Below are 14,816 nucleotides of genomic sequence, written 5' to 3'. Positions count from 1 at the left end.
CACTCTTGAAGCCCATTTATAAAGCTGTCTTTAGAGGGAGGAAAAGCAGAGTTCAAGTTTGGAGGGAAAAAAACAATTGGCGACCTCCTATTTTGAAACTTGAAAGAAGAAGAAAAATTTATTGTTCTTTGGTTGGTTGATCCTACAAATCTTGATCAATGTTTAATGCAACCTAAAAACAAAAAGTAAATATGTTTTAAAATACAACTAGAACTGTGAAATGTACAAGCCACAGAAAATTTAAGCTTAGGTAACTTCTATGTGACTATGTAAATGAAGCTTTTTGATAGTTTCAGATTATTTCAAATAAAATCTGAAGTCAATATAATAATAATTTAACTGTGTTCTCAATGTATTTATCAACCCATCCTTTCTTCTACTTCTCTTGCTATTCTCTCTTATTGTTATCCGTATCCTTCTTGCAGGGGTCCTGTATGCATCCCTTAAATGTTGAAATTTCTCTTGTGAGCCAGGTAACCTGACTCACTCTCCTAGCTTCACTTAGCATATATGCTGATGACTGCTGAATTCATCTCTCCTGCCTGGACCTCTCTCCTTCCTCCAGACCCATAACATACTTCAAGGGGTCTTTGGCCATTTTCACCTGCATACCTCAGAGTGACCTGAAATCAACATGTCCACAACTGAAGACATCATTTTCACAAAACCTACTTTCTCTTCATATGTTCCTCAATTTAACGAATGGTAAAGCTCAAAAAATGGTGAAGAGTTCAGTTGCCCAAGGCAGAAATCTGGGCTTCATCCTTAATTTCTTTCTCTCCCTTATCTTCCCAGCTGATATCAAATCCACTCAGCTGTCCCCATCTCTGCTGTCTGGTCCTAGCCCTGGTCATCTTGCATCTGGATGACTGTGATAACCTCCTAAGTGGTCTCCTGTTTCCACTCCTGTCCACTCAGATCCTTTCTCCACCTTCTAAAAACACATATCTAATCCTTACATAAACCCTTTCAATGACTCCCACTGCACATAAGTCCAAAATCCTTAAGAGGACACACAGAGCCCAGTGTGATCTGGCCTTTATCCACTTCTCCAGCTTCAAATCACACCATTCTCCTAGCTCCATTCAACTCAGCCAAAATACTGGACTATGTGCATTCCTTGAAAGTATCTTGCTCTCTCCATCCACTGGGCTCATCTCAGGCTAACTCCTTAAACGTCATTTCCTGGAGAAGACTCACCCAGGCTAGGTCAGGTTTCCCTGCTCTGTCCTCTCAGACCACCTGCCCCGCTGGCCCATGGTCCCCAAAGGGCAGAAACCCTATTTGTTTTGTTCACTGGTATTTTCTAGCTCCCTGCATGGCACCAAAACACAGCAGCCATTAAACAAAAATGTATCCACTGACTGATTAGCACCAAATCCTCCCGGCTCCACTTTCTGAACAGCTCTTAAAAACACCACTCACTACTTCAGGCCATCAGTGCCATCCCTCTGTAGATTACAAATAGCCTCCCGGTGGGTCTCCTCAAATCGATCACTCCATTCTCTTCTACACGCTATAGCCAGATGGCCTTCCTAAAACACAGTTCTGATGTTGGCCTCCACTGCCTTTAGGATAAAATATAAACGTCTGAGCACAGATTACAAGTCCTTTCATGGTCTGGCCCCTGCTCTCCACTGCCTCAGCTCTGATATCTCCCTATCTCCCACTCTCTCTTCTCCCCTCCCCAGCCTCCCATCCCACCACTGAGTGACAAAGCTGACTTCCTCCAGGAAGCCTTCCCTGACCAAGGGTCCTCAACTGGGTGGCTGTCCCGCTTTGTCAGTGCCCACTGATGCAGGTGACTCAGTGCAGCCCTCTGCCAGGGCAGTCCCGGGTTACAGCTGCTGATGGGCCTGTTAGCAACAGCCCCTCCTCTCGCTCTCCAAGCATAATGCTCTGGACCAGACATTACCTGCTCACTCTAACAATGACTATCAACTGCTTGTCCAGTTGTCTGTTTCTTCCCTAGACAAGGTCAAGAAGGACCTGTTTTCGGTCATAAAAGCATCGGGCACAGTTTATGTGGTGCATAGGAAACACTGTATGTTTATTAAATAAGCAAATGGACTTATATACTTTAAAAGCATGCACCCTCATTAGGATATTTACTTGGCTTCACGGTTTGCTACTGAGAACCAAAATGTTGGCCCCCAAAATTTAATTGAAAGATTATGTATTTCACCACGATTCTAAATACGTATTTTGAAGAGATTTTGAAATTTTCAAAGGCTCATTTCCAAATATACATATCACCCTCTACACAGGAGGGCACACTGCTCCATCCACATTAATGCCCAGTGACCTCCCCATCAGTGCCCACACATTTGTGTGGAGCCAGACAAGTGCCCACTCTCACCCTCAGGGCCAGTAGCACAGTGCACAGAAGGGCAGAAGGCAAATTAGGGATAAGTCAGCACCCAGAACACTGGTTTTCTTTCTATGAAACAAAAGGCCCATTTTGCCATCCAACCTTGGCCTGAGATACACTAGGCTCTCCCAAAGTAAAAAAAAAAAAAAAATCTGCTTTTCACAAAACACTTTCCTAAGGATACTCACATCCGATAGCATCGGTTCATCAAGTTCCTCCACCCTGCTCAAGTTCGGCGCTCCATATCGATCACTAATTTCAGCTAGTGTTCTGCCTGAGTCGGCTTCATCCTACAATCACAGAGCTCATTTTCACTTTCAAATGATTTTGAGATTAATACATTAATTTGCTTTCAGTTTTGCTAAGACACTTCTGTATTACAACATCAAAATTCAACACTGTCAGTTAATGGAACGAACCAATACCTGTTAATGACAAGAGAATTCCAGGAATAAACGCAAAAACGTGTTTAAAAAAATACATCAGAAATTTAAAACATATCATTGCATGTAATCATGTGGTCAATAATCTCACAATATTCTGGTTTTTAAAAATACCAAACAACCCGAATCTCCCAGTTCTACCCACTTGGAGATTTTGCTTTAAAGCACATCATATTTGTGACTTGTTATTACTAGACTATGTATTTGGACTATCAGTTTTGATAATCTCCTTATTAAAAATTTAGCTATTAATGCATCAAAATTAAGCTTTACATTCCAGGATACTTATTCATTTCCCATAATATAGAGTAACTTTTTCTTCTCACCTCTCCATGTGAAATATCTTCACCCTTAGCTATACTTTCCATATTCATTCTCAACTCCTATAATACAAAAAAATGAAGAAAAATACTTTTAATATACTTTTTATTTTGATTCCATGTTTAATTTTCAAGCATTTTATTTTTACATTATGATCAATTTAACAGCAAAAATGCTGTCCCTCAAAGGAGCAATGTGAATACAAAACTGCAGATAGTCTCATTTAATACTCTATTAAGAGGTGACTACGATGTTCTGTCTATAATTAAATAGAACTTTTTAAAAAATGAAAAAGGCTAACTATTTCACTAACCCTGAAGCCAAATTACTAGCAAATTTGAAAAGTGACAAAATAATAATTTTAATAAACTCTTAGAATACGAGATTTTGAAAGAACTGACAGTTATGTAGAATTTTATACATAGTAAAAAAGAAGCAAATATTTCTGAGGGAATTAATCTGGCCCAAGGCACTATCCAATACATGACACCTCTCCACAGTACCTGGACAATGCCCTCTATAATGCTCTGAACACATGGGCGACTGCTTTCTGAATGTGAAAACGTAGAATCTGCTAACCAAGCCAAACCTTGCTGTGGCCTCTATCTTTTCATTCTAAGGCAGCAGGCTGACTTAACTGCTCCTGAGCTGATTCATTTCAACTGTTCAAAGATCAGTGATCGGGCTTCCCTGGTGGCGCAGTGGTTGAGAGTCCACCTGCCGATGCAGGGGACACGGGTTCGTGCCCCGGTCCGGGAAGATCCCACATGCCACGGAGCGGCTGGGCCCGTGAGCCATGGCCGCTGAGCCTGCGTGTCCAGAGCCTGTGCTCCGCAACGGGAGAGGCCACAACAGTGAGAGGCCCCCGTACCGCAAAAAAAAAAAAAAAAGATTAGTGATCTTGTGATCACATACAGTCACCCTGATTATTGGGGACATACATCGTACATATATGGCTTTCTCAAGATCATTCCCTTCTCCTGGGCATGTCTTATCCCACAACCACATGGCTCTGGTGTGAAAGCATATATTCTCACAGGACTCTGTTGCCCAGTCAAGGGATGGATACTTGACACAAACTAAGCCAGTCAGAATCCTTCCCCAAGATTCTTTTCTTAACCGAAAAGAAAGGAATCTATTCCTCTCAGACAGTAGGAGCCACATTACAAGACCCAGGAACTATTAAGGACCGTGATCCTCACCCATGTGCAGCAAACCAGGCCACAGTGAGAGACAACAGCAGAGGTAAGAGCCCTGGCAGCACTGATTCTCTTGCTCCCAAAGGTCTGGAAGACCCAACTCAACCAGAGCCCTTCACAGTTTAGTTGTAAAACCCTTTCTTCAACCCAGGATCCTTCCAATAAACTTCCTTTTGCAACTGACAGTTTAAGTTATGTCTCTGAAGCCATAAAAAGGCGAGGACAAAAAGACATGGGTGAATTTGTCTCTGAGCAAGGGGTCAAGCAGCAGCATGTTGCAGGGAAGAGAGGGGCGATAAGCCAGTAGGAACATGACTTATTAAAGCTACAGTGGCTCTGGTCACATAGTCTGGTAATGGCCATACAGTAACATGAATGGGACCCTCTGGAGCCAATCCCTTCTATAAATCACAGACTTCCCAGCACTCAGATATAGCTATCAGGCATCTCAATAAAAAATACTTTCAATTCTCTTATTATTTTGATCACCGTCTTCTTGATGTATTCTGGTTCTTCTTCCTTTTGCAATCACGGAATCTTAACTGAAGAGGAAGGGGGTATGCATTTACGTGTGTGTGCATGCATGGGTATCCATGTGTCCTACCATATTCAGACAAAGATCAGCATCGGTGTTTTTTAAAACTATGTATAGAGGTTTGAATTTATCCTTTTAAAATCTCATCTTTTTGACTCACAAAAGTAGTTTTCTGACACTTGGGCTACAACAGGACTAAATGATTTCACTTTGTCAAGAACAATTCTTAGTAGATTAATCTCTTATTATAGAATGAAGAGCATAGTACATTGACAAGAAGAAAAGAATTGAATTTATCTCAAGAGTTAAAAAATTAACTAATTAAATAATCTCATCTTTTAAAAAAATTTAATTTACCCTTCCAACTTTTTAAAATTGCTTTAAATAATGATGATTTCATCTAAACCATTAATAAACATCTTCTACAAAACCTGCTTCTTTTTAAAATTTATTTTCGGAATAAATAGAGGAGTAACATTTGAGTAACAGATACTAGCTATAAGCATACAATATGAAATATCCAGTTGAAAAGTATAACTCAGTCATGCAGAAGTTTGGTCTATACGACACATACTTTTCGGATACAAGGAAACATTAGCCAAGCAAGAGGCTTGACATAAGACAGACACAGTCTGGGGGCTTCCCTGGTGGCACAGTGGTTAAGAATCCGCCTGCCAATGCAGGGGACACAGGTTCGAGCCCTGGTCCAAGATCCCACATGCTGCGGAACAACTAAGCCTGTGTACCACAACTACCGAGCCCACATGCCACAACTACTGAAGCCCGTGCTCCACAAACAAGAGAAGCCACTGCAATGAGAAGCCCACACACCGCAACCAGAGAAAAGCCCACGCGCAGCAATGAAGACCCAATGCAGCCAAAAAAATAAAATAATAAAATAAACTTATTAAAAAAAACACAGACACAGTCAATGGAGATGGACTTTTTTGACATAAGTTACTGAATAGTTTATTTAAAGAAAGACATGAAAAATCCAAATAAAAACATACATATATATATATATTTTTGGCTGCGTTGGGTCTTCGTTGCTGCACACGGGCTTTCTCTAGTTGTGGCAAGCAGGGGTTACTCTTCATTGCAGTGCGCAGGCTTCTCATTGTGGTGGCTTCTCTTGTTGTGGAGCACAGGCTCTAAGTGCGTGGGCTTCAGTAGCTGCGGCATGTGGGCTCAGCAGTGTGGCTCACGGGCTCTAGAGCGCAGGCTCAGTAGTTGCAGCGCACGGGCTTAGTTGCTCCACGGCATATGGGATCTTCCTGGACCAGGGATTGAACCCATGTCCCCTGCTATGGCAGGCGGATTCTTAACCACTGTGCCACCAGGAAAGTCCCCCAAACATAGTTTTAAATGTAAAGTATTGTTGGTAATACATCTAACATTAAGAAAAGAAACAAACTATTGCCTCAGAGATCAGAATACCCCCAATACTACAAAGAACTTCAGTATCAGCTACCATAATTAGGAACAACTATCTCTTGACTAAAATGTTGACCAGGGCTTCCTGGCAACATTAGACCTTCCTGGCAGGTCTCTAGACTATGAATCCCCTGCTATAACAGCTGGAAGAAACAGTTTGAGGATTCTCAGAGGTTTTGAGTAAAAGAGACATTTATAAAACTTCAAATTACCTTCTCAAGTTGCTCTTGAGCTCTCTGCAGTTCTTCTATTCTCTGTCTCTCTTTTTCTTGCATTTCCAACTCCAGCTGGAATGCCAACTGTTGCTGAACATTCAGAAATAAATAAGTCATATTAGAGTCAGATCAATTGCAAGGAATTCACTCTATTACTCTAAAGTGTCCCAGGATAATTAAGTTTATGCCCACCTAAATTTCAGAAACTTACAAAAATAAATGGTCACAACCACCCAATACTTTAGCTTTTACAAATATTTCCTGAAGTAGAAAATTAAAAAGGAAGCTTCCTTAATTGCTAATTTTAGAAAAGCACTATTTGTACAAAATCAAGTCGTTTTCTCTGTTCTTCCTGAAGCTACAAATGAGACTGCAGTGGTTTTTTTTTTTTTTTTGGATAAAATCTCTTTAAGCACAGATGGATCTTCAAATAGCCAAACCTTGGTTGTAAAATAGTAGATAAGAACATTTTAAGTAGATTATCTTAAACCAGAGATGATCAACAACATATTTGGTCCCAACTCAACATATATCCTAGCCACGCGAGAACAGGGGTCGGTAGACTAAACTCCTTGGACCAAGCCTAACCCAACGCCTGTTTTTGTACAGCCCACGAGTGAAGAATGGTTTTTATACATTTTTCATGGTTGAATAATATCAAAAGAATAATATTTCATTGCACATGAAAATTATATGAAATTCAAGTGTCAGTGTCTATAAATAAAGCTCTATTAAAACACTGCCACGCTCACGCTCACTCATTTAGTGTGACTGCTTCTGCCCCATGACAGCACAGCTGAGTGTACGCAACAGAGACCACAGGCGGTACTCTCACTACCTTGCACTGCTGCTCAGCACACTGCAAGTTCAGTGACACCATTATAACTCACAGCGTTTGGAGTGCCACGGTACCACTATACCGGGACTTTTTTTTTTTTTTTTTTTTTGTCAGTGCATTACCCATCATAACAAAACAAGAAAAGAAGTGGATTTTGAATGTTGTCCTTTTAAGACACAGTGGAGTGTGGGTTACTTTATTATCAGATTAAACAGCACAGGACAGTGTTTCTCATGCAACGACACTGTACTAAAAGAATACAGTAAATATCAGCATTACCAGAGGACGCACTCATCACGATCTTCTCAATTCACACGAATGCAAAGGTCAGAAGTATTAAGAAATTTAAAACAGAATTACTTCATGAGAGCAGGATTTCTTCACAAAAATTAAAAATGAAACGGAGGCTGCAACAAAAGTAAGATCCCAAGTGGCTCTTTTGTTAGCCAAGCAAAGAAGTACATTTATCAATGGTGATTCAATTAAAACAAGTGAGAATTCAATGTCCAGAAAAAACATAAACTTAAGATTATTATCCTTTTGGTGAGAACCGCTGCTCAAAGAGTCGATTACACGGGGAGCAAACTCAATGGTCAATTAAAGGCAAAGGCAAAGGGTTCTGAGTGGTTTTCCCTGGCTCTTGATGAGTAGACAAACGCTCCCAACACTGCTTAGTTGTTGTTTATCAAAGGAGTCAATGTTGAGTTTGCAGTGACTGAAAAATCAACCACTATGAACAGTCTTCATGAACAGTACTACAGGCAAGAACATCTTCAAAGACGTTGAGGAACATTAATTCAATACAACCAGATGTGACATCTGCTCAGATGTGTTACAACAAACAGTGATAAAAGTGTGTATGGAACAGAAAAAGGCTTAATTGGACAAAATTTACAAAGTTGGTGAAAACATAGTGTTTAAAACCTATGAGTTCTCATTTTATGATTCAACAGCAGCTACTCTGCAGAAAATATCTGATTCTATCATGTGTTATTGAGCCAGCAGTGTTGAAACCGAGTCCCCCCTAAAGCTGAGTTCCCTTATTGAGTTTCTGATTAATCTCTCTATCCAAAACTTTATTCCCTTTCTTGTCCCCTCTGACCTCAATCCTGTGCTAACTGAACACTAATCAACCAGAGTCAGATGACTAAAATTACTGTTGTCAATAGCATAGTTAATGTACTAAAATTGCTATTATAGATATAATCATTAATGTACAAACTCAGGTTGTTTCTCTAGGACAAGATGAGCTAACAGACCCCCCGCAAGCCATGGACCACCTGGCTGGAGAACTGTAAACTGGAGACAACCTGACTTCCAAAGGAGTCAATGTTGAGTTCAAAATGACTGAAAAAATCCATCACTGACTGAAAAAAATCAATGACTAAGAAATATAACAGAAGTGCTGCAGCAACATGGATGGACCTAGAGGTTATCATACTAAGTGAAGTAAGTCAGAGAAAGACAAGTATCATATATCACTTATATGTGGAAACTGAAAAACAGTACAAATAAACTTATTTAAAAAACAGAAACAGATTCACAGACATAGAAAACAAACTTATGATTACCAAAAGGGGGTGGGGATTAAACTGGGAGTAGGGGATTAACAGATGCACACTACCATATATAAAATAAACAACAAGGATTTACTGTACAGCACAGGGAACTATATTCAATATCTCGTAATAAACTATAACAAAATAGAATGAAAAAGAACACAGATATATACATATATATGTATATATAACCACTTTGCTATACACCTGAAACTAACACAATATTGTAAATCAACTATACTTCAATGAAAAAAAAGCAAAGAAATGTCACAGAAACATCACAAGATTAATCCTAGCCTCTTTGCTCTTCCCCTTTAAGAAAACCCCTCACTCAAAGACTCAGTTGGAGTGGATCCGAGGCTTGTCTCCCACTTCCTTGCTTGGCGCCCTGCAGTAAACTCTGTACTTTCCTTCACTAGAACCCACTGTCAATAGATTTGGCTTTGCTGTGCGTTGGGCAAGCAGACCCGTTTGGTTCAGTAACAGTGTCAACAGTGACCTTCATTTACCCTTATGAACTTAAGCATCATTTCTGGTGAATTTCTGTCAGAAATAGAAGCTGAATATATCTTGACTTGCCCTACCACCCCACAGTTCCATGGCTCAACAGTGGTAATGTTTTATTGTGAATTTTTGAGCTCAGGGACAAGACTGACGTTTTTCTTAATGAGAAGACCATTTTCAACTACCATTATCAACCATTAAATAGCTTTGGAAATTAGCTTCCGCTGCAGACTTAGTAACGATTTTAAATCAATTTAACCTAAAAGTTGCCTACAAGGCAAAACAGCATCATATGTAAAACTTACACTGCAGGAAAGTCATTTCAGCAACAACTAATTTTCTGAATCACAATGTCAAGCTGCTTTATACACTCCCAGTGCTGTCAGAAACGGGATTTCCATTCCCACACAAATTTGTGACAGATACATTTTCCAAGCTCAAACTATAGTTCCAGAGTGTTTTTAGGCCTTGACGTAAGTGCAAAGGAAATTCCCACATTTCAAAATCCATCTAACTGTGTAACTGAGAAGTTTTCACCAACCTTCAACTGGAAGGGATTAACCTACCAGCTAGTGGCTAAAAGACAAATATCAAGAGGAAAATCTAATAGAATTCTACGAGCGCCTTCCAAGAGATGAATACACTCAAAATTATAGGCACATGAACTGATATCAATATTTGGCAGGACCTATGAGGGAAAAGACATTTTTCAAAGATGATACACATAAAATCTCATTACAGATCAGCATTAACAGATACATATTTTCAATACATTTTGATGACAGGGAACATTATCTTTGAACTCCAACTAAGTGAAACGTTATCTTTAAAAAGGGAATGTAATTCTTCTCAATAATAAGCCTACACTGCAGAAAAAACTGTATTTGATTTTTTTAAATTTTTACTTCACCAATAAAACATTTGTAGAAATTTATTTTCTCTCTTGTTATAGCTACATAGTATACCATAATCCCTACATAACATCCTCAATTTTGCTTCTTGGCCTGAAAATCATAAAATATCCACCTTTACAGAAAGAGTCTGTCAACCTCAGCCAGAAAATAATTTCTCACCATCAGTCCAGTGCCACCCCATAAACGACCTAATATAAGCTCATTCCATTAAGAGCACTTTAAAACTATATTTTTAAACGCATTTTAAAAAAATAATACATTTTTACAAAGAGATAATAAACAGTGATTAATATTTATTCACAAAGGGCTGTTTAAGGTAATTTCTTCATATTCCTATATCATCCCCACTAAGATAAAAGTGATGGGCTACGTAGCCAAAATGCAGGAACGTTATCATTCAATCAGCTTTCAGATATTTGTAGAGGAAGCGAAATTAACCTCTCAACAATAACACAAAGTGCAGTTGCTAAATACCAACCACATTGGTCAACATAACCGGTTTCTTAACATTTTCAGGAAATGTTCGAAACCCAATCGCTTTCTTCACACATGTGTCAAACCATTAGAAAAACATTCAAACAAATACAAAAGCCAGTACTTCCAAAATGAACTCTTAAGCAGAAAACAGCAAGAAAAATGTTGCCCTGCTCACAAGGACCCAGGCTTGCTGGAGAATGCCTAAAATTTCAAGGAATTTCAAGTCCTTGAATTTATGAGGACACCTGCTCTTGCAACCAACAGGCAGGTGACCAGAATCGGGACCTTCCAGCTCACTTGACTCGGGGGACACGGAGAGGCCTCTCTCTTTCTCTTCATCTGTTGGTCTACCCGTCCCTTCTCCTCCTCTCATCTATCTCTGCCCACCAATCCACTTCTTTAATGGGCCACCACATCTTCTGCAGGATATCACTATGTCTTCCACCCCCAATACAATGCTTAGGGTTTGATGCACAGGGGATGGCTTCATACTGATACAGCTAGAAAGACGTTTGGGTTCCAGTATTGCCAAATTTTATTGAAGTAAGGTAAAGAAGATGAGTCAAAGCAAATTAAACATCTCCATATCTGTGATCTAACTATCTTAGGGAAGGAGAACTGCTGAGAAGTTCTTATTCTGATAGACAGGGGACAGATGCCAGCTCTAGGAGCTGGAAGAGGCAGGGCAGATCCTCACTCAAAGTTGGGGCGACTGCAGCAGACACTTGCCCATTTGGATGGTCATTTAACATCCAACTCAACACTGTGCAACCACCCCACAAAAATAAGCCAAATGACTGAAAGATGGAGACTCAGAAGCAGTAAAGGTGCTTAGAATAGCCATATCCATCTAAGGTGCCTAGAATGATCTACCCCAGTATCAAGGATGGGAGACAAGACAGAGAAGCTAGTTCCCATGTCTACATTTTCCTTTTTTATCCACACACCCAAATAACAGGCTTCTTTCCCTTTTTATAATATGTAAACTGGAGTTGAGACTCTAGAGTTAAGTACCATATGACAGAAGTATAGGGTGGCTCCAACTTGGTTTACAAGAGCTCCATAAATTAAATTAGTCCAGAAGCCACTCTAGAACTTGCCCCTCTCTGGTTTATACTCCATGACCCACCTCTTCAACCATTTTCAAACCAACATCTTTACCTCCCCAATCCTGCTAACCCAAACTCACTTCAGTCAAAGGTCTGTCTCCTCCACATCCTCACTCAAATATCCAGCCCTAGGTGGAGAAAATCACATCATCACAAAACCAAACCAAAAGGCCCCATTATGACTGCTTGGTCTCAGGGAATTCAGTGCTACCGAGGGATGCTAAGTTTCCTTGGTCAACTCTACCTCTCCAAAGCCACTGTTTCAAACCTTCACCACTCTCCCCACACCTCCTACCTTACCACCTCATTCTGGGCAGATGATCAGGGTCCCTACTTTACAAAAGAGAAACAGTCACACAGAAACTGCTTTCAACTTTTGCCACAAAATCTACACACCACATGTACCTAACACCGTCCTCTCTTTCCTTGAATCAAAGAATCAAAGAAGGGCCCCTCCACCCGCCTAACCTGTGTTCCAGAGCCAATTTCCTCTGGTCTCCATGAAAAGTTGACTCTAGTAATCATCCCCTTTATTTCTTTACATCAACCACTCCCCTCCACTCAGTTCCTTAAAAAAACCAAACAAATAAACAAAAGAAAACTCCTTCCCTGAAAATCTCCTTGAAAGCATTACCTGTACTCACCATCTCCATCTCCCCTGCTTTACCCCACCCCACATTCGGTGCTCCCACCAAGGTCACCAGTGGCCTTAAATGAGACTTGGCAGTTCTGTTCCCACTCAACCAGCCACAGACATGGTTGACCACTCAGGTCTCATTGAGACGCTGTCCCCTTGGCTTCTGTGACAGCAGACTCTCTGGGTTTTCCTCCTACCTCATCACTGCTTCTTCTCCAGTAAAGAAGCCACATACAGACATAAAGATGAAGATATAAGAAAGCTACATCTAAGCACAAGAGATGAGTTTTTCAACACCTGGGTTGCACCACACCAAGGGTGACTCCACTAGTTCCAATCACCAACTCTCTTGTCTCACCTGCTGAAACAGGAACTCCTCTGCTTTAAGTCTCTCCATCATTTCCTGCTCCATCACAGCTAATTCTCTTTCCTGCTCCAACTGGGCCATTTCCTCTTGTCTCTAACATGGTTTAAAAAAAAAAATCATCATGTGACTAATTACAGATAAAACAATCTGTAAAAACAATCTTAACAGCATCTTAATCTCCAACAGTAGGGAAAGGATTAAGCAAATTATAGTCTATCCATTTGGAAACTGTATAATAATTTGGGGAAATGTGTGTTTTATTTCAACAAAGAACACAAAATTAAAATTACACAGCAAATACAATCACAATTGTGTAAAAAAAAAAATCTCCAGGCAAATGTGTAGAAAAAAGACTAGAATACCTAAAAATACCTAAGAATCTAAATAGAGGTCTTCTTTATTTTCTTCTTTCTACTTTTTCATGTTATCTAAGTTTTGTAATAATAAACATACTATTTTTATAATAGAAAGAAATGATAATATTGAACTTTTTTTAAAAAGCAAAGAAGCTGGACCAATTATTTCACTCCTCTAATTTTATAAAAGAAGATCCACAATGGAACAGGATAGAAGGCCCAGAAATAAACCCAAGCACCTATGGTCAATTAATGGAGAAAAGACAGTCTCTTCAATAAGTGGTGCTGGGAAAACTGGACAGCTACCTGTAAAAGAATGAAATTAGAACATTCTCTAGCACCATACACAAAAATAAACTCAAAATGGATTAAAGCGCTAAATGTAAGACTGGATACTATAAAACTTATAGAGCAAAACATAGGCAGGACACTCTTTGACCTAAATCACAGCAATATCTTTTTTGGATCCATCTCCTAGAGTAACGGAAATAAAAACAAAAATAAACAAATGGGACCTGATTAAACTTAAAAACTTTTGCACAGCAAAGGAAGCCATAAACAAAAAGACAACCTATGGAATGGGAGAAAATATTTGCAAATGATGCAACCAACAGGGATTAATCTCCAAACTATACGAACAGCTCATATAGCTCAATATCAGAAAAACAAACAACCCAATCAAAAAATGGGCAGAAGATCTAAATAGGCATTTCTCCAAAGAAGACATACAGATTGCCAAAGGCACATGAAAAGATGCTCAGCATCACTAATTACTAGAGAAATGCAAATCAAAACTATGAGGTATCACCTCACACCAGTCAGAAAGTCTACAAATAATAAATGCTGGAGAAGGTGTGGAGGAAAGGGAACCCTCCTACACTGTTGGTGGGAATATAAATTGGTACAGTCACTATGGAGAACAGTGTGGAGGTTTCTTAAAAAAAACTAAAAATAGAGTGCATATGATCCTTCTATCCCACTCCTGGGCATATATCCGGAGAAAACTATAATTTGAAAAGCTACATGCACCCCAATGTTCACTGCAGCACTACTTACAATAGCCAAGACATGGAAGCAACCTAAATGTCCACTGACAGATGAATGGATAAAGGAGATGTGGTACATATATACAATGGAATACTACTCAGCCATAAAAATGAATGAAATAATGCCATTTGTAGCAACATGGATGGACCTAGAGATTATCATATTAAGTGAAATAAGTCAGACAGAGAAAGACAAATATTATATGATATCAGTTATATGTGGAATCTAAAAAATGATCCAAATGAAATTATTAACAAAACAGAAACAGACTCACAGACTTAGAAAACAAACTTACGGTTACCAAAAGGGAAAGGCTGGGAGGAGAGAGATAAATCAGGAATTTGGGAGTAACATATATACACTACTATATATAAAATAGATAAATAACAAGGACCTACTGTACAGTGCAGGGAACTATACTGAATATTTTGTAATAACCTATATGGAAAAAGAATCTGAAAAAAATATGTGTGTGTGTGTGTATATATAT

At 39.4% G+C, this 14,816-nt stretch overlaps 1 protein-coding gene across 3 annotated transcripts in view; it reads right to left on the bottom strand.

Annotated features, from left to right (window-relative positions):
* DYDC1 (DPY30 domain containing 1) overlaps positions 1-14,816 on the bottom strand; it is a 44,102-nt gene that overhangs the window by 26,056 nt on the left and 3,230 nt on the right. For 2 of the 3 annotated variants that reach the window (XM_079900096.1, XM_079900097.1), the window contains exons 3-6: positions 12,915-13,016; positions 6,516-6,608; positions 3,141-3,197; positions 2,560-2,661 (exon numbers count right to left, since the gene is read on the bottom strand). In XM_079900096.1, the coding sequence (XP_079756222.1) occupies positions 2,560-2,661; positions 3,141-3,197; positions 6,516-6,608; positions 12,915-13,016 (354 nt within the window). Of the gene's footprint in view, positions 1-2,238; positions 2,662-3,140; positions 3,198-6,515; positions 6,609-12,914; positions 13,017-14,816 lie in introns of those variants that run through there. The other variant, XM_079900095.1, reaches the window with a different exon arrangement.

Source organism: Stenella coeruleoalba (genome assembly GCF_951394435.1).
Source record: "Stenella coeruleoalba genome assembly, chromosome: 16".
NCBI classification, from domain to species: Eukaryota; Metazoa; Chordata; class Mammalia; order Artiodactyla; family Delphinidae; genus Stenella; species Stenella coeruleoalba.
Note: the sequence above shows the minus strand (reverse complement) of the source record. Positions and strands in the feature narration are given on the sequence as shown.